This window comes from Symphalangus syndactylus, chromosome 1 (assembly GCF_028878055.3).
Source record: "Symphalangus syndactylus isolate Jambi chromosome 1, NHGRI_mSymSyn1-v2.1_pri, whole genome shotgun sequence".
Taxonomy (NCBI): domain Eukaryota; kingdom Metazoa; phylum Chordata; class Mammalia; order Primates; family Hylobatidae; genus Symphalangus; species Symphalangus syndactylus.
The window spans coordinates 23,821,553-23,847,021 of record NC_072423.2 but is presented as its reverse complement, the minus strand read 5'-3'; the positions used below and the strand labels follow the sequence as shown (position 1 = coordinate 23,847,021).

The following is a 25,469-nucleotide window of genomic DNA, read 5'->3' as shown; positions in this document are numbered from 1 at the left end:
GCCTCCCGCCTTCCCGCTCCCGGGGCGTGATTAATATTCAATGAGCCCAGATCCGCGGCTGGTTCGCCGGGTTGAGGCGGGGGGAGCGGGCGGGGCCGGCGCTGGGGAGCCCGAGACTGGGGCAGGGAGGGCGTGTGTCGGGGGGGCGGTGGCGGCGAGGCGGGCGCGCGGGATGGAACACTGGGACACCGACGGAATGCTCCGAATCGCCACATAATCCCCTGGAACGGCCGCTCAGAACGCCATTGGCTTCTCCCTTCTCCGCGCGCCGCCGCCGTCTCCCACCTCCGCCTCATCGCCTCCCTCTCCGCCCGCTGCCTCCGGAGCTGGGGGGGAAACGCGAAGCCCCAGTGCAATGGAGCCCGCCGCCGCGGCCACGGCGCAGCGACTCCCCGAGCCCGGCAAGGAGGACCGAGCTTCGGCTCCGGCGGCCGCCGCTGCGGCAGCCGCAGCAGCAGCGGCGGCGGCCGCGGCGGCTCTGGCGGCGGCGGCCGGGGGCGGCCGGAGTCCGGAGCCCGCGCTGACCCCGGCGGCCCCGAGCGGCGGGAACGGCAGCGGCGGCGGGGCGCGGGAAGAGGCCCCGGGCGAGGCGCCGCCGGGGCCGCTGCCGGGCAGAGCAGGGGGTGCCGGGCGCAGGAGGCGGCGCGGGGCGCCCCAGCCCATTGCCGGCGGGGCTGCCCCCGTACCCGGGGCCGGCGGCGGCGCCAACTCCCTCATGCTGAGGAGAGGGCGGCTGAAGAGGAATCTGTCCGCGGCCGCCGCGGCCGCCTCGTCGTCGTCGTCGTCGTCCTCGGCCGTTGCTGCCTCGCACTCCCCCGGCGCTGCCGGCCTCCCCGCCTCCTGCTCGGCCTCGGCGTCGCTGTGCACCCGGAGCCTGGACAGGAAGACGCTGCTCCTGAAGCACCGGCAGACGCTGCAGCTGCAGCCGTCGGACCGGGACTGGGTGAGGCACGAGCTCCAGCGCGGCTGCGTACACGTCTTCGACCGCCACATGGCCTCGACCTACCTGCGCCCGGTGCTCTGCACACTGGACACCACGGCCGGCGAGGTGGCCGCCCGCCTGCTGCAGCTGGGCCACAAAGGCGGCGGCGTGGTGAAGGTGCTGGGCCAGGGGGCCGGAGCCGCCACCGCCTGGGAGCCCGCTGAGCCGCCCCCCGAGGCCGGCCCCCGGCTCGCGCCCCCGGAGCCGCGGGACTCGGAGGCACCGCCCGCGAGGAGCGCGCCGGGTGCCGTCGGGGGTCCTTCGCGTGCGCCCCCCGCCGACCTACCCCTGCCCGCCTGCGGCCCGGGTGGGTGGTCGCACCGCTCCAGCCCAGCGCCCTCGGACTCCAGCCCCTGCGAGCCGTTCGTTGGGGGTCCTGCCTCTTCGCCCCGCGCCTCACGGCCTGTGGCCTCCGACACCGAGAGCTTCAGCCTTAGTCCCAGCGCCGAGAGCGTGTCTGACCGGCTGGACCCCTACAGCAGCGGCGGCGGCTCCTCGTCGTCGTCGGAAGAGCTCGAGGCCGACACAGCCTCGGCCCCGACGGGGGTCCCAGGCCAGCCCCGCCGTCCCGGCCACCCCGCGCAGCCCCTCCCGCCTCCCCAGACGGCCTCCTCGCCTCGGCCGCAGCGGAAAGCCCCGAGGGCCATTGACAACCCGGGCGGGGCCGTCCGCGAGGGGTCGTGCGAGGAGAAGGCGGCGGCAGCCGTGGCCCCGGGAGGCCTCCAGTCGACCCCCAGGAGGAGCGGGGTGACCGCGGAGAAAGCGCCTCCGCCGCCCGCGCCGCCCACTCTGTACGTGCAGCTCCACGGAGAGACCACCCGGCGCTTGGAGGCGGAGGAGAAGCCATTGCAGATCCAAAATGACTACCTCTTCCAACTGGGATTTGGGGAGCTGTGGAGGGTGCAGGAGGAAGGCATGGACTCGGAGATTGGCTGCCTCATCCGTTTCTATGCAGGTAAGGAAGTCACCTGCCCTGATGGGTGGTTGCAAAAGCTGTCGAGGACCGAGGAGTGATTCAAATTGCTTGTCAGTTTGCCCAACCCAAGAGTAAGTGCGGGTCCTGGTGAGTCTTTGTCTTAAACTTTACAGCTTTTTCATACAGTCTGTGTAGTACTAAATTGAGCAATCTTTAAATCTGCACGTTTTATCAATCTTGAGGGCTCAGAGGTTGGAAAGCAATGTGAAAGAGGTGGTTGAATCTCCAGGAAGTAGTACAGGAAGCAGATCCCCCTGAAAGCGGCAAGAGCACCTTTAACCATAAAGGTGCTTCCTCAGGGGCGTGTTGGGTTTCAGGCTGTTTGGGATTTCAGGTAAACTGTCACGTGAGCATAAGACGGACAGAAGAAATAACAACAAAAATGCTCTAGAACACTTTTGCCTGCATTTGACTGTCCAGTTCAGCGTTCTAGCTGTGTGTGCCACCGGGAGCTCCTGACTTGTCAACTGCTGCCTTTGTTTATTCAGCTCTGCCACACTCATAAATTACCCACGGATCCCTCATTAGAAATCTGACAAAAGGGTCCCTTTTTAAATGATACTTTTCCCCAGCGCTTTTTTTGCTCGATATCTGTTTCGTCTGCAAGTTTGTCTTGCATTAAAAAAATGATTTTTCCTGTTCCTCTCATTTCTTCCAGCCTAAATTTATGGTCAGAACTGACCACTGCAATACGCCTTGCAGGAAGGTTCACAAGAAGGATTTAAGTGGTTGCTATTTCTTCAGCTATGTCCTAAAATCTTCCCCCGTCTTGTTTCAGTACATTATCAAATTCTTGTCTAGGGGTGACCCATGTAATGTTTCTCTTTTGGCTAAAGATTTGGCTAGTACTAAATTCATGAGCTATAGATGCTGGATATTGTATTTGAGTTTTCTAAGTAGTTTATATCCCTTTCCTCCTCTGGTTTGAATAATTATGTTCTCAGTGATAAGGAATTTTATTTAAAATAAAGTTCTCATAGCAAAATTAAATCAGGAGTGTTAAATCTTCGCTAACTTTAGGTTGTAGGTGGTGGTGGAAAAATAATCATACTTGTAGCTCCATTAATTTGTAGCCATTCTTTACAATTTAATGTCTTTTGGTCCAGCTTGTGTGTCCGAGTGGCAGTTTAATTAGTTTGCATGAAGAAATCTTTACATCTTTACTCCCACATTGAAATATGCAAGACTGACAGGATTCCTGGTGAGAGAGATGCCCTTTAAAGTTCTTGGAAGTTTTTCTGAAATTTAAGTGGATCTCTGATGAATCTTTTCCCTGGTCAAGAAAACCAAATCGTAATACAGTAGCATTTGCAGTATCTGAAGACAATTTGTCAACTCGATGACATGGCTTTTAAAGTTTATGGTCCAGGAAATAGGTGATTTTTTATGTAAGATCAACAACTGTATTCTTTTCTCCTTTAATTAATGTAATTTGTAAAATATTGTTATTTTACAAAAGCATTAAAAATAGGTGCCCTTTAACTACATGGAAGGAACTGTATATAAAAACAAGGGATGTATTAAGTAGAGTTTGAACAAATTTTATATGGAAAGAGTTTGCTTATGATTGGATATATCCATTGTGATAAGTGTCCATGGAAAGGTTTTGGGTGTCACAGTTATGAAATTTGAATCTTTGTTTCCCTTTGATTCTCTTCAAGAGTGTCTAAAATATTCTAATGGGTAATAAGCACTTCCTTTTTTTTCCTCAAAACTTCACCTCAATATTAAAATGACAAGTCTTTCCTGGTTAAATCTTAAATGTTTGGCATGATCTTTTAATCTTTTTGTTTTGTACTTTATGAAAAGCAGTAATTGTTACCTCATTCTGCACTTACTGCCTTATTTCTATATGCACAGCATAAATGCATGTATGCCTCTGAGTATATGCTTACATATACTCAGATGTGTGGGGATGCCACACAAAGCATCCACTCTATTCTTGAACATGAAGCCAGTGTACAGGTGTCCTAGAAGAAAAATGCCTGATTGTTGCAAAGTTGTCTAATTGCTTATTTTGGCTTTTAAGCAAAGTTGAGCTTATTTTAAGCCTACGTTAATATACCAGACACCTCTGCTGTTATTCATTTGCCATATAACAAAATTTAGTGTATGGTGAATCCACTTGAATTTTTACAAAGAAGTTCAGTTACTGATGAACAAAAGCGTAATCTCACTTATGGAAACATTGTCAGGACTTCACATATAGTGAAGGTTTGCACCAGGCTGGAAGTGATTCCTAGAAATGATCTCTGTGTTCCAACAGAATATAGAACACCTCAACAGGACTGAGTTACATTTTGGTAGTAGTTTTTTTCTGTGGGAAGAGGATAATTAATGTTTGTTTTAGATGACATCTTTTACGGGTTTTTGAAAATTCTGTACCCCATTGGTAATTTTATATATAACTTATTTTTAAATTTATTGCTGCATGTTGTTTTGTACATATAGTTGGGGTTAAGGATAGCTAGGAAGTTGCTTTCAAATTGTTTTGAATATTTTTCTGCATTTAAATTGAGTTTATCTACTGTCTTGAGGGTCTACTCTCTTGAAGATCACCTTTCTGTTCAATTTTAGTATTTATAACCTGACTAGGGTTGTTTTTTAGAGGCTTTGAAAGCCATTTGTGGTTGCTTTGAATATTTAAATATTTATCTGGGTAAAGTAAAATGAAAGTCTTTAATGAACGAGAAGGCCTTGGATAAAGGTACTATCTAATTACAGAGTTGTTAATGAAAACTTAGTTTGAAAATTGTTATAGCATCTACCAGGCCACCATTCTCTTAGCTGACTTAAGATATGGGAAAATTTAATTAGCTTTATCTGAAGTTACTTAAGTATTTAATATCCTTTTAAAATCAGACATCTTAAATTTTGCCTGAAAGAGAGTAACTATAGGTTAAAAAATTCAAGAACTTAAGGTTGCCCGACGTAAGTTATGGACTCCTAAACATGAATGAGCTTTTGTTTTAGACTCTGTGGGGAGCCTTTGTCATTGATGTAGGGCAACATTAAACTATATCTTTTTATATTTTTTGACTTTTCTCCCAGCACTTAGATCTGAGTAGTCTAGCAATTTCTGTTCGAATTTTAATAACGACAAAGGGTGTTGACAGAATAAAGTGCACATTCACTGTACCTAGTGAATCTTGGACAAGGTATTTTTGTGTGTGACTCCTTGGGATTTCGCGGGAACAATCTTTTTATCCCTCTCATATTTTCTTTCTTTTCTCTTCTGGGAATGATCAAACCTTATGTGGTTTCCTACATGCAAACTAAGAGGGGAGAGGTGGTTCAGCATTAAACTATAATATTGACAAGCAGGTTCTTATTACTATACTTAACAGCGGTATTGAGTAACGCGGTTTGAACGTGTGACACCAGTGTGTGCTTGAACAGTCCCTTTAATTTTCAGTACAGAGGGTTTAAATTTTTTTTTAAGTATTTTACATTTTTATATTTATATTGTATATTTATTTTTTATTTATATTTTATATCTATATTTTGTAATTATATATTATAACATATTTATATTTTATATTTATTTGTTTTATATTTGTTTGTTTTTGTTGTAAAGTACATGCTGCCCTTCACTACTATGGCTTGATAACATCTACAATACATTGGTTTTTATTATCTTCAAACATCTTAAAGGGTTTTTACATAAATTATTTCGTTTGCCCTTTCAAAAACAGTGTTAAGGAGGAGTCAGTGGCAATCCTCTTTTCAGATGGAGAAACTGATGCACAGAGAGATCTGACTTCATATCACTTTCCATGAATCGATGCTAAATTAAATTTACACTTGAATTTTTCTCTTGGTTAAAAGCATTCCAAAAATATGCTGTTTTTGTTGGTGATGAGGTGATATTATCCTCTAGTTCAAAGTGGTATTTCTTGTGAAATGTGGATGGTTCTGTTGATCATGGTGCCTTTAAAAATGTAAAGAACCAAGACGGACAAATAAGTAGACAGTATGGAAAGAGTACTGAAGTGTTCTAAATATCCTGGTTGCAAATAGTCATGCTTGGATTTAAGTTGATATGAATTAAAGTTTACATAATAGTTCTTTATTCTCTTATTCAAGCATACCTATTTGTTAAACTGTAAATCTTCATTGGGAAGTAGAGAATTAACACTTCGCCTGAAAAGTGGGTAACTTTTGAGGGGTGTGTGTGTGTGTGTGTGTGTGTGTGTGTGCATGTGTATGTGTGACAGTTCGGTTACTTTAAAACATGGCTTTCAAAGTAACTGAAAATATTTCTCATTAAATATCTTATTTGCCTAAACCTGTTATTAAAAAATTGAGTTGTCTTTTAATGATGCTTTCTTGATGTTACTGTGCTCTTGTATAATTTTTATAATTCATATGTTATATAGTGCTAGAGATAGTAAGTTCTTCTCCTTGAATTTCATAGTTATTCCTAAATTCGTGTGTTTTGTACTCATTGAAGTAATTGTAGGGGCAGGAGATGAGTGTAAATGAGTTTGTGTAAAGTTTTAGGTTGAAAGTTTTATCTTTTGGTTGCTATAAGATTATCAAATCACCCACCTTAAATGTTCGATATATACAAAGATAAGTTATTTTTTAAGTGTAAAATGTTTTTGTTGTTTCTCATTCTCTTCTTAGAATCCTGAATTTAGCTTTTCATTTACTGGTAACATAACATTCACTGACATTGTATGTGATCCAAGCCTAGTATAATCCTTGGCATTTTAGTTTAACATTTGTTGAATTTAATTTGTGGAATTTTGTTAAGCAGCTGGTGGTGTGTGCCCTGATTTTTCAGCTTCCATCCTGTTTGGGTCCCCAGGGATGTGTTAAACACACATACACACAGCGGCATTTCTCCCATGGCAGGAGATTTTAGATGTGCCACATACTATTAATATCTTCTATTTCACGTGAGTGAACTCTGGATTTTGAGAGAATAGCTCTCTCTGAAAGTTTTCTTAGAGTTAACAGATTTCCCCCAACTTTTCAAAGGCATCTCGTACTTAATTTTGCAGTGAATTTAATGAGACATCTGTCAAATGAGGCATCTTAGATTTAATGATTTTTTTATGTGCCAGGGTTTAACATAATTCAGTCTATCTGGACTGGAGAAGGGTTTGATTGTACTATGAAAGTCCAGAGATCCTGAAGCCGCTCAATAGAAAAACGATTCCTTTAAAGACGCCTGACATTTTGAAAAAGAGAAAGAGATGTTATCAAAATGTCTAAAACAGCCTGGGAAAATGAAGTCTTTTTTTTTTCTTTAAAGTTCCACCTTCTAAACCATTCCATCCCTTTAATCACATGCATCTGGTGGAACACTGGTAATGAGGGGTTTTGAATCTGGCCTGACATCACCGTGATTCTACGGCAAACCCTTTTTTATACTTACCTTTGGCTTTCTAAAGATAATGCAATTAAACAAAATCGACCATATGAATTCGTTAGATATATTAGATATTTATAACCTAAGGCTGTATGACTGACTGGATTTGTATGAAACTTCAACTCCAGAAACTTTTGATAAATTGAAACTCAAGTACCTAGAAAGAATAGACTTTAATGATACTTTGATTAAAAGTAGTTAGTTAGTATATTTAGGTAACTGTGAAATAGCAACTCTTTGAAGTTGTGTGATATTATGCTTTTTATCAAGCATAATAACAGTTACTGGATTAATGAAGTGTTGTTATTCTTTGATTTTAGAGTTGGAATGGTTTTGTTGTGTTAACATGACTTGGCCTCATATACTTTTTGGTATGTTAAATGAAACAAGGCATAACCATTCTGTAATGCCACATGCATAGTGAAGTAATTTTTTTCCCTGTTGTGTTTTTTATATTTGAGATTTTTATGCATTGTAAAATGCATTTAACAATAAAGTGTCTTGTGGAGGTGTAAGCCTAGTGGCCTCTGAGTTTGTGACCTAGAAGTTAACAATGAAAATTCCATAAAATACTTTGTTTGGAGGTTGCATATATTGTATGATTTTGGAGATATCAATACTTTAGAAAAACACAAGCAAAAAACATTCAGAATTTTGGCATATTTTTTTCTAACTGGAGCTTGGCTAAAAGTAAATTAGCCTTGCCTCTAGTTTGTGAAAGCATTCAGTTGAAGACTGATGAAATTTGAAATATTTGGTTTTGGACCATTTCAATAATGAGTGAAAAATCTAATTAGAAAGTGAAGTTAGAATTTGAATTGGTTGTAATTTTTTTAAAGGTTTTTTCTCACATTCTGTTTAAGCAGGAAGAGATTTGTATTTGTTGCTCTTTGTTTCTTCTGAGTCAGACATCTGAGGAAGAGCAGGTGGAGAATGAATCTTTTCATATACCTGCCTCAGTTAATAATGTGTTAGAGTGTTCGGGCTTTCTTTTCAAATACCAGGCATGTTTTTAAATACAGCAAGAGCTTGGCTGGTGTGTTGGGGGTGGGGGTTGGGTCAAAGTATAACTCTCCTCTTCAAAAACAGAACTTTGGGAAAGAATTTTTTCCTTTTATCCCACACTGTGAGAGAAAATGTACTGCTTTTTAGAGAAAGTAGTCTGAGAGTTGGGAAACTTGGCATGACTTTGGGCATTCATTTTAACCTACCCTGGGCTTTGATTTCCTCATCTGTAAAACGATGGGGTTGGAGTAGACCAAGTCCAAGATCTCTTCCAACTTGTAACATTCTGAGGCATCATTAGAGAGCCTGTTTTTTTTGAAGGGCTTTGAAAATTGTAGTTGTTTCAAGTTCTGTAAGACATGGCTATGGGCTTAAAACTGTCAAATCCTCTGCCTTTTCTTATGGGCTTGGACCTAATGTACACAAGTCAGGTGGAGGTTGCCAATCAAACAAAGCAGACCTCCTCTTTGGTGTAGATTAGGACAAGAATCGATGTTTGATTGCCCCGTTCCCTGTCATTCCTACTCCTAAAGTAGAATTCAGCATGCCAGAGATGAGTATAAAGAAGTACATCCTCTTTTAAGTTAAATTCTTAAATTAACTTAGCAAGATGCCTTCATAGTCTAGTTCATCAAGTTTACTCTAATAACTGTATTAGAGGGATACAAATGTGTAAAATGTGCTGGCTAGTTAGCTTTATTCATGGTGAGCTGTGTGCTTGCCTACCAGTGCTTAGAGTCAGTAGGAGAAAAAACATTTTATGAAAATGGATTTTTTGCACTGTTACTTTGGATAGGTAATAGAATTTAGGATGTTGTAGAGATAATTTAGTCCAACATCTGTGTTTTTATAGATGAGAAAAGTAAACCTGTGAGGTAAAGTATCTGGTCCAGAATCATTGGTCAAGTCAGTTACAGAGTTAGGACCACCACCTAGGATTTTGATGATCTGTCCAGTGTTCTTTTTTTCCCACACTGTGAATCTGTATACTTACTGTCTTTGGTGGTTCTTTATATTAATACTATTAAAAATGAAAGTTAAAGAAATTGTGTGCTTTACACAGTGGTTTCTCTATTCAAGGTTTTTTTGTAGTTCTTTTCATTCTAATCAGTGCCTTTGAGGGGTTGCATATCACTTTGACAGATTGTAAGAAAGGAACTTATGATGGAACAGGTGGGTATTTTAATTGCAGAGAGAGAAATTAGATTTCATCAGTGATGTTACCTTTGTGGGATGCATGATAGAACTATTGACAGTTGGCAGAGAAGAGGTACAGTGTTAGAAAATCAGTGTTCTTAGTTCATTCAGTACTTTGAAGGTGAAATTGTTAAAAGAATGAAAGTGTTAGAAAAAGAAATCATTGAATTAAAAAATAATTTGGGAGAAAAATTTAAGCATGAATTTTGAAAAAAATTTCCCTTTAAATATGTGTGTGTTGGCTGTGCATGGTGGCTCACACCTGTAATCTCAGCACTTTGGGAGGCTGAGTTGGGCAGATCACCTGAGGTCAGGAGTTCGAGACCAGCCTGGCCAACATGGTGAAACCCTGTCTCTACTAAAAATACAAAAAATTAGCTGGGCCTAGTGGCTCACGCCTGTAATTCCAGCTACTCTGGAGGCTGGGGCAGGAGAATCGCTTGAACCCGGGAGGCAGAGGTTGTGGTGAGCCAACATCGCGCCACTGCATTCCCGTCTGGGCGGCAGAGCAAAACTCAGTCTCAAAAAATAATAATAATAATAAATAAAATAAATAAATATATATGTGTTAAAAAGATTCAACATTATCTTCTTTGAATTATTTTTAAAAAGATGTGTCAAAATTAATTGCACCTTAGCTTATTTTTCAGGTACGTGTACGCAGTTCTACCTTTCTGTGACATAAAAAAATTGAAACAACTTGTTCAGTATCTTTGGGCTTTTGTTGTGTGCTGATTTGGAAGTCTTTGTCAGAAATATGCCATTGCTTTGAATACTTTCTCTCTCTCTGTCTCTTAAAAAAAAGAGAGGGAGAGAGAAAGAAATATCCTGCTCTCATTAGCAAAAAGATAGTTTGTGAACTGTGGAAACAAATATTTCTAGCTAATTTTAGGGTATGACAGATTTCTTTTTATGCTAGATTTCATTTTAATTTAATTATTTATCTTAAGCAAAAGCTTTAGCTTCGTTTCTATGAGAGTTAGCCTACTAAGTCAATTAATTCCCCAAAGATTACTCTTCATTTTTAAATGAGTAAAGGAACTTTTTAAAAAAATGCATAAGTACACAAGGGTAAAAATATATTGCATCTGTCATATTGAGTACCCCAGATGCTGAAGCAGAGGAAAAATTTCTCTTGATGGTCTCTTAGAGAGGTGGTATGGCTGGGGTGCAGCTGACATTCAGTTTTAAGTAACAAGGAACTCTCGTGTATAAACACTGCTATAATTGGCAAACTTATTCTTCCTTATGCACACACATACAATATATATATGTATGTATATATACACACACACACACACACACACACACACACACACACGCATGTTCTCCATTGAGTGTTGAGGTAGGATATGATGAGAGGTAGTAGTTGTATTTATGGATGGGGGGGGTGAGTAGGGTAACTGATCCTGGGGAAAAAAAAATCTCAATTTAGAAAAATTTGCAGTTAATTTTGTTGAACAATAATTAGTAACTCATTGTGACTTGTTCATAGCTCTTGCGCTTTTTTTTTTTTTTTTTTTGGTTGGATGTTTGCCTTTTTCTTACTAATTTCTTTGGGAGTTACATAGAGAAACTAGTTTTGTTTACTAAGTCACTAATATTTTCTTTATCTGTTCACTTTTATATCAGTCTTTTCCTCTAGGTTTTCAGGGTCTGTATCATGCTTAGGAATGTCTCTTCTACTCCAGGATTTAAAAATTTTCTAGTACTTGTAGTATTTTATCCTTTTCTTTTCTTTTCTCTTCTTTTTTTTTTGATGGAGTCTTGCTCTGTCGCCCAGGCTGGAGTGCAGTGGTGTGATCTCGGCTCACTTACAACCTCTGCCTCCCGGGTTCAAGTGATTCTCCTGACTCAGCCTCCCGAGTAGCTGGGATTACAGGCGCCCGCCACCACACTCAGGTAACTTTTGTATTTTTAGTAGAGATGGGGTTTTGCCATGTTGGCCATGCTGGTCTTGAACTCCTGAGCTCAGGTGATCCGTCTGCCTCGGCCTCCCAAAGTTCTGGGATTACAGGCGTGACCCACCATGCCTGGCCAGTATTTTATAGTTTTCTATGCATAAAAATTTGATGTATCATCGTTTAAGATAGGAAAGAGAGGCCGGGTGCGGTGGCTCACACCTGTAATCCCAGCACTTTGGGAGGCCGAGGTGGGTGGATCACCTGAGGTCAGGAGTTCAAGACCAACCTCCATCTCTACTAAAAATACAAAAATTAGCTGGGCATGGTGGCAGGTACCTGTAATCCCAGCTACTCGGGAGGCTGAGGCAGAAGAATCGCTTGAACCTGGGAGGTGAAGGTTGCAGTGAGCCGAGATTAAGCCATTGCACTCCAACCTGGGTGACAGAGTGAGACTCCGTCTCAAAAAAAAAAAAAAAAAAAAAGGGAAGGAAAAATAACAAATTGTTCGCACATTTTAATTGAATAACTGTGTTATTAATAATTGAATAACTTTCTTCACTGATTTAAAATGCCCCTTTTGGCAGGTATGTGTCACATGCCTGTATTTCCCACACTTTGGGAGGCCAAGGCAGGAGAATCATTTATGCTGAGGAGTTCGAGACCAGCCTCGGCAACATAGTGAGACCCATTCTCTACAAAATAATAATAAAAAAAAAATTAGCTGGGCATGGTAGCATGCTTGTAGTCCTAGCAACTTGGGAAGCTGAGGTGGGAAGATTTGTTGAGTCCAGGGGTTCGAGGCTGCAGTGAGCCATGGTCATGCCACTGCACTCCAGCCTGGGTGACAGAGCAAGACCCTGTCTCAAAAAAAAAAAAAAAAAAAAAACACTTTTCTCCAGAGTTTATGCCATTTTTACTTGTTTGTTTTAACTGGCAGGCCGGGGATTAAAATCTACAATATGGAGTAATGTAGGTTTAGGGTAGGTATTAGGATTTGTTGAGGGACAGTAGGGAGAAAGGGAAGGCTCTTTAGCCTTACCACTGCATTTCTTTTTGATGCCCCAATTTCCCATGCCATCGTCACTTTTAGGATGGCAGCTTATGTGCTTCTGGATATGGACTTATCAGGATACTCCTTTCCTGTGGATTCTGTCTCATCTCTAAGTGGATTGGATGGGAAGGGGAGGGGGGCTGGAATATAAAATATTGCTTCTGTGTGTATTTTTCACCCTTTACGTATTAGAGATACTTTTTTAGGCCAGGTGCGGTGGCTCACGCCTATAATTCTAGCACTTTGGGAGGCTGAGGCAGGCGGGCAGATCACCTGATGCCAGGAGCTTGAGACCAGCCTGGCCAATATGGTGAAACCTTGTCTCTACTAAAAATACAAAAATTAGCCAGGCGTGGTGGTGCATCTCTGTAATCTCAGCTACTCGGGAGGCTGAGGCAGAAGAATCACTTGAGCCCAGGAGGCAGAGATTGTAGTGAGCCGAGATGGTGCCACTGCACTCCAGCCTGGGCGATGGAGTAAGACTGTCTCAAAAAAAATTTTTAAAGAAGTGACATAAAGCATTGATTTCTGTTTTCCGAATTTGAACTCATTGACTAATTTATTTTGCATTAGGCAGCAGTCTCAGCTGTTTATACCGTTCAGATTCACTGAACTTTTTTCACCTTCTGGAGAAATTCTGGGGGCTACCCCTTGAAGGTCATTGTGAAGCACATATGGCTTATTTTTATCTTTTTTTTTTTTTGAGACAGTGTCTCACTCTGCCACCCAGGCAGGAGTGCAGTGGTGTGATCTTGGTTCACTGCTGCCTCCCAGGTTCAAGTGATTCTCCTGTCTTGCCTCAGCCTCCCGTGTAGCTGGGATTACAGGCACACGGCACTACACCTGGCTACTTTTTGTGTTTTCAGTAGAGACGGGGTTTCACCATGTTGGCCAGGCTGGTCTCAAACTCCTGACCTCGTGATCTGCCCACCTCGGCCTCCCAAAGTGCTGGGATTACAGGCGTGAGCCACTGCTCCTGGCCTGGTTTATCTTTTAATTTTAAAAAAGGAAGGCTAACATGCCTATTGAAATTAGTAGACTCTGCCAGTGGTGCCTTGAGTTTTTTTTTTGGCTAGCCTGAGAAGGGGGTTCCACGCGTTGTCTTGAAGTGATGACAGTTCTTGATTACAGGGATAATAATTTGAAATAGCTCTAACTTGAGATAGCAGAACTCTGTGATCCTACGACCAGTGTTCTATTTGTACCTATGGTACGTTAGTGCTGTTAAGTCAGTTAATTCCCAGAAAAAATGAAGTGTTTTTTTAGTGGGAATGGGGGAGGGAAAAGGAACACATGTCAAATATAGAAAAGTCAAATTAGAACGTCTACCATCTTTGGTAAACAGGCTTTCATGGTCTATTGACCAATTCTTAGTTATTATATAAATGACTACAAGACACAAGTGGTACTGCTGTTGGGTTTGTGGCTTTATAAGATTCTGTTGGACAACTAGGTTTCTCTTCTGTAGACTTTTAGTTGTGTTGCAGAAGTTCCAAATCACCTTTGCTGGAGTTGGCTACAGGCTTTTTAATACATGAACACTTAAGGAGAAAATCTCCGGACCTGTTGCTGTAAAATACTAAATGAAGCTGGGCGTGGTGGCTCACGCCTGTAATCCCAGCGCTTTGGGAGGCTGAGGCCGGCAGATCACTTGAGGTCGGGAGTTCGAGACCCTGTCCCTACTAAAAATACAAAAAATTAGCCAAGCATGGTGGTGCACGGCTGTAATCCCAGCTACTCAGGAGGCCGAGGCAGGAGAATCGCTTGAACCAGGGAGGCTGGAGGTTGCAGTGAGCTGAGATCATGCCACTGCGCTCCAGCCTGGGTGACAGAGCGAGACTTCGTCTAAAAAAAAAACCTAAATGAAATGAAACTGTGGTCACCACATTTAGGTATTTGTATGTAACAGTGCTTTCTTCCACAATGACAAACCAGATGTTATTTTTAAAAAATTTGAATAAGCAAGTGCAAAAGAATTGAACTGCTTCAGCATAATTGTATCCTGCTGCCTAATGTTCAAGAAATTATATAGTATTTTGGTATTTAGCAAACATTTCTATCACCCTATATGCTAATTGCTGTTTAGTGCTTTATAAATATTAAGTGCTTTATAACTATTAATTTAATTCTCACAACAACCCTATGAGGTAGGTTATGTTATCATCCCAGTATTACAGATAGAGAAATGGAGTTACAGAGCAGTTTGGTAACTTGTCTAGATTTGTACAGTAAGCAAGAGAGAGCCAGAATTCAAGTTCAGGCATCAGACGTCAGAGTTAACTGGTAAGTGTCCCCACTGATTTGCTGAATATGGAAAACTTATCCCTAATGAGCTTCTGTGGTCAGTTTGGGCACATCAGCATTTGTGAAGCATAGACTTTAAACTAGTTACCACCTGGACTTGCGTTCTGGCTATGCCACTGACACGGCTTTTCTGCGTTCTTTCTTAACCTGCTGCACAAGGTCGTTGAGAGGATCAAGTAAGATAATGAATGAAAGTGTCTATGACAACAGTACTAGTTCTTACATACCATCCCTCCACATTTTGGGATGTCTGTTGCTGCCCCTTCTTAGGGTGGAAAGAGCACTGGAGCCATTCTCTGGTCTGTGTGCTTCTTTACATGATGTGAGACCTATATAGTAAACCCCTTAACCTCCTTCAGCCTCATTTATTAGAGAGAGAGAGAGAGAAAAAAAGATGATTTTAAAAAAATCTGTTTTTGGCCAGGTGCAGTGGCTCATGCCTGTAATACCAGCACTTTGGGACGCCAAGGCAGGTGGATCACCTGAGGTCAGGAGTTCGAGACCAGTCTGGCTAACATGGTGAAACCCTGTCACTACTAAAAATACAAAAAACTAGCTAGGCCTGGTAGTGGGCGCCTATAATCCCAGCTACTCGGGAGGCTGAGGCAGGAGAATCCCATGAAAACGGGAGGCAGAGGTTGCAGTGAGCCAAGATCGTGCCATTGCACTCCAGCCTGGGCAACGAGCAAAACTTCGTCTCAAAAAAAAAAAAAAGAAAAGTCTGTTTCGAAGAACTTTGTGAGATTCAGATTTGATGATGTGTGTGGAAGTGCTTTGTAAACTGTGAGATGTTATACAAATGTAATGTGGTTTTATTATTTTTAGCAATGGTAAATTGCCACAGATGTTAATTAGAGTTAATTAGGGCTCATTAAGGAAGATGGGATCTACTGTTGTTGGGCACTGATGCTCAGTTACATGGAAGACTGTACAGGCATGCCTTGTTTTATTGTGCTTGCTTTTGTTGTGCTTTGCAGATACTGCATTTCTTACAAATTGAAGGTTTGTGGCAACCCTGTGTTGAGCAAGTCTGTTGGCAACGTTTTTTCCAACAGCATGTGCTCACTTTGTGTCTCTGTGTCATATTTTGGTGAGTCTTGCAATGTTTCAAAACTTTTCATTGTTTATAATTTAAAAAAAAATATGGAACGTTTCATGAATTTGCATGTCATCCTTGCACAGGGACCATGCTAATTTTCTCTGTATCATTCCACTATTAGTATATATGCTGCCGAAGTGAGCACCCTTTTCATTGTTATATCTGTTAAGGTGATCTGTGATCAGTGATTTTTGATGTTACTATTGTAATTGTTTTGGGGCGTCACAAACCACGCCCATGTAAGATGGCAAGCTTGATAAAGTAGTGCGTGTTTTGACTGCTTGACCGGCTGGCTATTTCCCCATCTTTTTCCCTCTCCTGGGGCCTCCCTGTTCCCTGAGACACAACAGTATTGAAATTGGGCCAGTTAGTAACCCTATAAAGGCCTAAGTGTTCAATTGAAAGGAAGAGTCACAAGTCTCTCACATTAAATCAAAAGCTGAATATGATTAAGCTTTGTAAGGAAGGCATGTTGAAATCTGAGAAAGGCCAAAAGCTAGTTCTCCTGTGCCACAAACAGTTAACCAAGTTGCAAATGCAAAAGAGGTTACTGAAGGAAATTAAAAGTGCTAATCCAGTGAACACATGAATCGTAAGAAGGCAAAACAACCTTATTGCTGATATGGAGAACGTTTTAGTGGTCTACATAGAAGATCAAACCAGGTACAACATTCACTTAATCCAAACCCTAATCCAGAGCAAGGTCCTAACTCTCTTTACTTTTTTGAAGGCTGAGAAAGGTGAGGAAGTTTCAAAAGAGAAGTTTGAAGCTAGCAGAGGTTGATTCATGAGATTGAAGGAAGTAAGCTGTGTCCATAATACAAAGGTGCAAGGTGAAGCTGCACAAGTTATGATGTAGAACCTGATGTAGAATCTGCAGCAAGTTATCTGAAAGATCCCGCTAAGATCATTGATGAAGGCAGCTATACCAAGTGACAGATTTTCAGTGTAGATGGATGAAGCAGCCTTCTATTGGCAGAAGATGCCATCTAGGACTTTCATAGCTAGAGAGAAGTCAGTACCTGGCTTCCTTCAAAGGATAGGCTGACTCTCTTGTTAGGAATTAATGCAGCTGGTGACTTTAAGTTGAAGCAGATGCTCATTTACCATTTTGAAAATCCTAGGGCCCCTAAGAATTCTGCTAAATCTGCTCTGCCTGTGCTCTATGAGTGGAACAACAAAGCTGGATTACAGCACACCTGTTTGTAGCATTATTTACTTAATATTTTAAGCCCATTGTTGAGACCTACTGCTCAGAAAAAGAAAAGATTCCTTTCGAAATATTACTGCCCACTGAAAATGTACCTGGTCATCCAAGAGCTCTGATGGAGATGTACATAGAGATTAATGTTGTTTTCATGCCTGCTAACACAACATCCATTCTGTACTCCATGGATCAAGGAGTAATTTTTAATTTCTGGTCTTATTATTTAAGAAAGACATTTTGTAAGGCTATAGCTGCCATAGATAGTAATTCCCTTGATACATCTGGACAAAATAAATTGAAAACCTTTTGGAAAGGTTTCACCATTCTGGATGCCATTAAGAACATTTGTGATTCATGGGAGGAGAACCTCCATTAACATGGGTTTAGAAGAAGTTGCTTTATGGATGATAATGAGGAGTTCCAGACTTCCATGGAGGAAGTAACTGCAGATGTGTTGGAAATAGCAAAAGAACTACAATTAGAAGTGGAGCCTGGAGATGAGACTGAATTGCTGTAATCTCATGATGAAACTTGAATGGATGAGGAATTTCCTCTTATGGACAAGCAAAGAAAGTGGTTTCTTGAGAAGGAATCTACTCCTGGTGAAGATGCTGTGAACATTGTTGAAATGACAACAAAGAATTTAGAACATTACATAAACTTAGTTGATAAAGGAGCAGCAGGGTTTGAGAGAATTGACTCCAATTTTGAAAAAAGTTCTGTGAGTAAAGTGCTATCAAAGAGAAATCTTTTGTGAAAGGAATAGTTAATTGAGCAGCAAACTTTATTGGCTTATTTTAAGAAATTGCCACAGCCACCCCAATCTGCAGCAGCAACCACCTGGATCAGTCAGCAGCCATCAACATTGAGGCTAGACCCTTCACCAGCAAAACGATGATGACTTGCCAGAGGCTCAGATCATTGTTAGTACTTTTTAGCAGTATTTTAAAATTAGGGTATGTGCATTGTGCTTTATACATAATGCTGTTACAAACTTAATAGACTATACAGTGTAAACATAACTTTTCATATGCACTAGGAAACCAAAAAATTCATGTGATGTTATTGTGAGATTCGCCCTATAACAGTGGTCTGGAACTGAACTTGCAGTTATCTCTGAGGTATGCCTATACACATTCATTTAATCAGTAATTACTGTGATTATTTACTATATTGTGATCCTTTGAATTAAAGATGATTAATGTGAATTGTCTAGGATCCCTTGAATTTTACCAATTTGAGGGCATGTTTGTGGAAACAAGCCAACATTAACAATAAAAAGGTGAAAAGTGTTCTAATGGAGACATAGTATTCGCAGGTTAATGTAGTAGCAGCAATGGGGAGAGAGAGCCTCCAAACTCCACTGTGTTGCCCTCGAAGGACCAGGAGTAGACTGTTGCTTCAGTTCTGGGATCCTGAATTGTTTTAGGAGCAACTCCAAATTATTGGTTCAAGATACAGTCTGACTGAGTTTAGGATTAATAGTTCCAGTTGAATCCTTAGCATTTACCAAATACTTTCAGGCATCTGGGCCTTTTTATCACTTGAATCGTTTTGGGCTCTATTTGTATTATAGTTTGTGAGGATCTAAATTCTGGGTTAAGCAAATATTCGTTTTGATTTTTTAAAACAAAAAAATGCAAATGTGCATGTGCTGGATGTTGCATAAAGCCTGATAGTAGCCTAGAGTACACTGAGGGACATTCTCTTATTTCTTTTTTTTAAGGCCTATGAGGTTTTATTTTTCTATGGATTTATGAGGTTGATGGGAAGTGCTGTTTATCTTCTGAAGGGAGGTACTTTTTTTTAGTTTGGTGTCATACGTACACCACATTCATGTAAAAATTGGAAGATGATGATTTGGTCATGACCTAGGGGCATTTTTTAAAAACCTCTGTATCTCCTCTCTGGATCTTCATGGAAGAAGGAATTTTTTAAAAAAACCTCTCGTCTATGCTAGGAAGAAACAAAATCTTTCAGTGTTCATATAAGCATAAAACAACTTATTAGCTCTTTTATCCATGGCTGTAAAACCTGTACTACACACATGGCAAGTTGTCTTTACTAATGACCTATTATAAATTATTTTCATCTTGAGTAGATGGCAGTGGCTCTGTGAAATATTGTCTTGTAGTAATGTGGATGACAACACTGGAAAATGAGCTGCTTTTTGCTTTTTGTGTTTTATAATTATGAGAAACACCATGGTAACAAAAAAAAATTATTTCAGCCTTTCTGACTAAAATAAGTCACGCTTCTAATCCAAATAAAATACTTCTAATTCAAACCAATCAACATTCAGGTTAATTACCTGCCAGTGGGTATTTTCCACCATCTATTACTAAATAACACCTATTTGCCCTCTGTGAAAATTTTTACAGAGACTTCAGTTAACTCATTAGAGCAATATCAACACTTGACAGGCTGATTTTTATGGGGGATATTAACAGAAATGTTAGCACCAATGTAATCAGAAGGAGAATAGTTATTGGCCCTTGTGATTATAAAGCAGAAGCTCAATGATCCCTTGCTTTGTAACCAAGTCATATGAGGGACTTGGTGTTTAATTCACAAAATGAATATGTGATGAGAAAAAGTTCTATAAACATATCTTGGAACTGCTTAAGAGGATGTCATTCTTTTTTTTTTTTTTCGAGGCAGGATCTGGTACTGTTGCTTAGACGGGGGTGTAGTGGTGTGATTTCCACTCACTGCAGCCTCTGCCTCCTATGCTCAAGGATCCTCACACCTCAGCCTCCCTAGTGGCTGGGACTACAGGTGCATGCCACCTGTAATTTGGCATTTTAAATTTTTGTATTTTTGTAATCTGGCTAATTGTAATTTTTGTATTTTTTGTAGAGACGAGGTTTTGCCATGTTGCCCAGGCTGATCTCAAACTCCTTAGTTCAAGTAATCCGCCTGTCTTGGCCTCCCAAAGTGCTGGGATTGTAGACATGAGCTACCCTGCCTGGCCGAGGATGTCATTCTTAAGATACCACACAAAAGTTCATTTCTGAGAGTAGGGATTGTCTTGTTAGTATAGTTGGAATGCTTATTTTATATCCTGAATTGGCTTGTAGCCATTAGAATTGGAAGGTGTCATTACTTCCTACCTTTATAGATATGCATACTTCCCCTTCCCAGCCCCCCAGGAAAACAACAACAACAACAAAACCAGTTGACCACCCTCTTGGTTTTAAGAAACTGACAGATTAACCCAGGTAGCATCAACCTCCAGATAATCCTGATGGGTAAAAGAAAGTAGTAGAGTTCATTTATCTTTAGGGTACTATCACAGGCACAATTATACTTACCCCATGCACAGTATCTTCTTTATCTTTTAGAAACGTATGTAATATTGGAATAGACTAAACCAGGGTTGTCTGTAGACAGTTACTAAATCGGAACCTGACAAATGCCATAATTGAAATAATATCTGTTAAGAGTATAGCTTTGCCAGGCTTCACTGGTATAAAATGGGTGAGATCCTCATGGATAGCCCAGAGATGGCCTGGAATCTTTGCACCGGAAGGGGGCAGAGAGCATCTAATACAGTTTCTTACCTAGCATAGAAACCTCTGCTTGTCCATTCCTGATTGATGGTTAGCTGGCCTCTGCTTGTTGACTGCATTGTGTTGAGCCTTGGCCTCTTGAAATGTGGTCTGTGGACCAGCACCATCAGCCTCTTCTGGGAGCTTGTTAGAAATGCAGAATCTCAGGCCCCACCTCAGACTTACTGTGTAATCGGCATTTTAACAAGATCCCCAGAAATTTCATCTGCACGGTGGGAGTGGGAGAGAGTAGAAGTTGAAGGAGGGAAACCACCGTGTGGTTCAGGCGAGACACTGAGGGCCTGAGCTAGGGCAGTGGGAGGGAGTAAAGGAGATTGATGTGGACATTATCCTGGGACTCAGTAGCTAACTGGCTCTTTTGGCAACAGAAGCTCCAAGATGACAAGTTTACAGTTGGGTGATAGAAGAATTGTGGATCAGTTCATAAAAGTAGGAAGCAACAGATTGTGTAGCGGATATCACTGATTAATTCAGTGATCCTTGAGGACCAGGCACTACTTAGGAGTTGGCGACATAATGAATGAAAGTGTGTCCTCTGCTCTTGGTATTTACAATTTAACATTGAAGGACTGGTTTTGCTGAGGCATGAGTTTGAAATGGTAATACACGTTAAGCTGACTGCAGCCATCTGTTTAGTTGGTAAATGGGCCTGGCTCACCACCCAGCTTCCAAATCTCAGTGGAGGTTTGTCACTTTCTACTGGTTACTGTATGTGTGGTAACTCTCAGGAAGTGATATAGACATTATTTATTGGTTTTCTTCTAGGAGCCATTTATTTTTATCCATATACAAAATAAATGCTAGCACTTAGCTATGGCTATCAGACAGAAGTGAGGAGGTATAAAAAGAATATGTATTACATTTATGAAGCTCTTAGGATGTATGTCTTTTGAATGTTGAGTTTTTCCTATATAATGGGAGGTGACATTTACATAAATAATAATAATAAAACTTGAAATGCCTTATTGGAGGCATTTACACAGTGCCAGGGGAATCCAGAAAGGCTGACATACCAGCTCCCTGGAAGTAGAATCCTCTGGAAAGGATTCCTGGGAAAGATTCTCTGAGAAAATGAGAGACTAGCATTGCATGAAAAGGGCATGCCAGGTACTGCAGCATGAATGACAGGGCTTGATGTGGGTGGGGAATGGTGAGTAGTTTGGAGTGGTGAAATTTTAGGTGATGAGATGAAAAGTGGTAGGAGATGAGACTAAAAGAGAGGTTGAGGCCATGTGATGAAAGTCCTCACATGCTAAGGACTTGACTCGATAAGCAAGTCGAGTGGAGAATGACATGATTAGATTTGTAGTCTTTGGCATTAACTGGGCAGCCAGGTGGAGGATAGATTGGCGAGGGACTGACTAGAAACTTGGAGACTGCCTTTAGTAGGGCCTTTGATAAACATGTTTTGACTTTGTGTGTTAAAACAGCCTGTTAGGAGCTGACGAAGGAATGATATGCTGCCCTTGCCTCAGGGAGTTCAGCCTAGTGGCAGGGAAGGAAAGCATGCAATGCTGCTTGGAATGTGCTGCTTGTGAGGTTTCTACAATGTATTTGTCGTACCAAAAAGGGAGGTAATCACCTCTGCTGCAGTTGTGATAGGGTCGGTGGGAGATGCTTTTGAGGAATAGGAAGAGTAGACCAGGAGCTGGAGTGGATGGGATAGGACATTTTTGGCAGGGGACCTAGAAGTTAGATGAAGGTCTACAAGAGGTCAGTGCAGATGAAGAACCATGAACATAGGATAATTGTTTACAATGTAGAATTGTTGGGTCTTAATGAATGATTATATGTGGAGGGAGGAAGGGCAGTTCAGGATTTTTTATTCACTCCTGAACTAATTTGAGTACAGCAGTTCCCACTTATTTGAGAAGGAAAAGTTCCAAGACCTCTAGTGGATGCCTGAAGCTGGGGGTAGTACCTATCCCTATAGGTAGAACATTAGATATACAGTAGGCCGTCTGTATCCATGGATTCTGCATTAATGGATTCAACCAACCACAGACCGAAAATATTCAGGAAAAAAAAAAAAAACAATAAAAAATAATAGCCTAGGTAACATAGTGAGACCCTTTCTCTACCATTTTTTTTTCTTAAATTAGCCAAATGTGGTGGCACATGCCTGTAGTCCCAGCTGCTCAGGAGGCTGAAGTGGGAGGATGGCTTGAGCCTGGGAGGCCGAGCCTGCAGTGAGTCGTGATGGTGCCACTGCACTGCAGCCTGGGCGACAAAGTGAGACCTGTCTCAAAAACAACAAAAAAACCCCAAAACAATGCAACAATGCAACAATAAAAAATAATTTTTAAAATGCGGTATAACAACTATTGGATATTTACATAGCGTTTACATTGTGTTAAGTATTATAAGTAATCTAGAGATAATTTAAAGTATGTGGGAGGATATGCATAAGTTATATACAATATTTGTATAAGGGACTTGAGTGTCCATTGATTTTGGTATCTTTTGGGGTGGGTGGTGGTCCTGGAACCATTACCACTTGGATAGCAAGGGATGACTCCACTATGTTTTTTCCTATACATATATTCCGATGATAAAGTTTAATTTCTAAATTAGGTACAGTAAGAGATTAACAACAATAAATACTAATACAATGGAACAGTTATAGCAGTATACTGTAATAAAAGTTATGTGAATATGGTCTCTCAATCTTGCTGTATTGTACTCATCTATTTTTGGAGTCTGGTTGGCTGTGGGTAACTGAAACTGTGGAAAGTAAAATTGCAGGTAAGTGCAGATTACTGTATGTCCTCCATGTTGGTAACTAGGGATATGGTGTGAACTAGACCAACAACATTTTATATGTCTGGATGACTTGGAGGTTTCTAGTGTAGGGGTGACTAATCTCATTAACCAACAGGCAGAATATGCGAGCAGGAATTGGTTTTAAGGTAAGGGAAGAGATGATGAGTTGGAATTTGGATGTGTTAAGTTTGAGGTTCCTGAAGAACACCCAAGTATGTCTGAAGAGCTCCAGGATCATCTGTATTTAGGTAGTACTTTTGAAGCCTTTGGATTGAATGAAAATGCTAGACAGATAGTAGTTTTGAAGGCTTTGGATTGAATGAAATTGTTAGAGTGAGGAAAGGCCTTAGGAAGCAACTCCAAAGAATGCCTATATTTAAAAAGTAGTAGCGAGTTATATTGAGTGAAATAATTCAGACATGAAGGAGATACACCTCTATGATTATGTTTATATGAAGGTCAGTTAACTGGCAAAGCTAATTTTTGGTGATGTATTGTGGTGGTTACCTTTCAGCGGGATATGGATGGGAAGGGACATGAGGAGCCATCTGGTCTTGATATTGCTCTTTGTGTTGATTTGGGTTTTAGTTTTCTGGGTGGGTACATATACAACAGTTCATTGATTGGTACCCTTATGGTTTGTGTGCTTTATTAGATGTAAGTTATATCTCAGTGGAAGAAGAGAAGAGGCCCTGAAGGCAGAAATTTGAATAGTATTTCTGTCCTGAAGGGAGAGAGGGAGAAAGAGGCTAAGGATGATGGATAACAGAGGGGAAAAATTTAAACAAAGGAAAGTCTTGGAAGAAACAAGCAGGCATAGAGCATCCATGAAGAAGTTAACCCTAGGTGGGAAGAGGGTCATATGTTTCCATAAGGCTTTTAGGAAGGATGGATAAAGTGATTCTTGTAAGAGCTCTGGAAGTCTTTGGGTCTCAATTGGCCTCAGTTTTCTTAGTGAATTAGAAGGTAAAGAAGAGCCACATCTCAATATTTATTGTAATATGCTTTTTCTCGAGCTCATCAACCAACTAATCATAGTGTATACCATCTGTTGTGAATTCATGAGTGATTTCAACTACGGCTGAATTTTTGGAGGATTGATCCTTCCTTGGGCCATCCTAAAGCACCTTACCACACTGGAAGGGAAGCGGGGACAAAGGAGAGGTGGAGGAGCTGATTGCCAAACTTGGTTTTACAGGTTTGGCAATGCTTGCATTGGGTAGGTTTGTTTTGATAGCAAGCACAGCTTGTAGTTCCCTGCTCCTAATCTGTAAGGGTGTGTGTGTGTGTGTGTGTGTAGGGGGTGGTGGGGGGGTAGGTAGGTCGGGAGGCAGAAAGGCAGGATGTTCAGAAGCCTTCATGAAAGCTGCGGGTAGTAAATAACCAAGCTGGGATTGTGCTTTCTTTTATATTCTGTTTCCTTTCTGTTTATAAACTCATTTATGGATATTTCTGAGATAGATTTGATTTTTTTCTTATGACTTCTTTTTTTTATGACTTATTTCTTATGACTTATAGGTAAGAGCTGATTCTGAAGAATGTATTTTCCATTCTTAGATTATCAAAATAACTTATGGATTAAATCTGTTTATAAAGTGAACATAAAGACATGGTAAATTTTAAGTTCAGGTAGATATAAACCAGATGGTTTAGAGGACAATTATTATAAATAATAAACACTGTTAAGAAACCATGCTAAACCTATCACGGAAATCTTGTTAATTGTAGTAAGCACTGTATTTTCATTTTGTGCTCAGGACTGGGCTAGATGCCAAGATTTTAAATTGTGGTTATTGAAACAAAAACGAGCATTATTTTAGTTTTTCTTAAGAATATAATTGTGGCTGGGCACGGTGGCTCATGCCTGTAATCTCAGCACTTTGGGAGACTGAGGCAGGGGATCACCTGAGGTCAGGAGTTCAAGACCAGCCTGGCCAACATGGTGAGACCCCGTACATACTAAAAATACAAAAACTAGCCAGGCGTGGTGGTGCACACCTTTGTAATCCCAGCTACTGTGGAAGCTGAG

The 25,469-nt window shown here is 41.2% G+C and overlaps 1 protein-coding gene and 1 non-coding gene across 2 annotated transcripts in view; one reads left to right on the top strand and one right to left on the bottom strand.

The window, feature by feature from the left end:
• The first annotated feature begins 212 nt into the window (after positions 1-212).
• Positions 213-25,469, top strand: part of PHLPP1 (PH domain and leucine rich repeat protein phosphatase 1) — a 262,022-nt gene continuing 236,765 nt past the window's right edge. Inside the window, exon 1 of the mRNA XM_055297160.2 lies at positions 213-1,937. Within this exon, the coding sequence (XP_055153135.2) occupies positions 356-1,937 (1,582 nt within the window). The 5' untranslated portion in view covers positions 213-355. The remainder of the gene's footprint in view (positions 1,938-25,469) is intronic.
• Positions 15,937-16,043, bottom strand: LOC129461164 (U6 spliceosomal RNA). Its single transcript, XR_008650407.1, has one exon. It is a non-coding gene; the product is annotated as a U6 spliceosomal RNA (small nuclear RNA).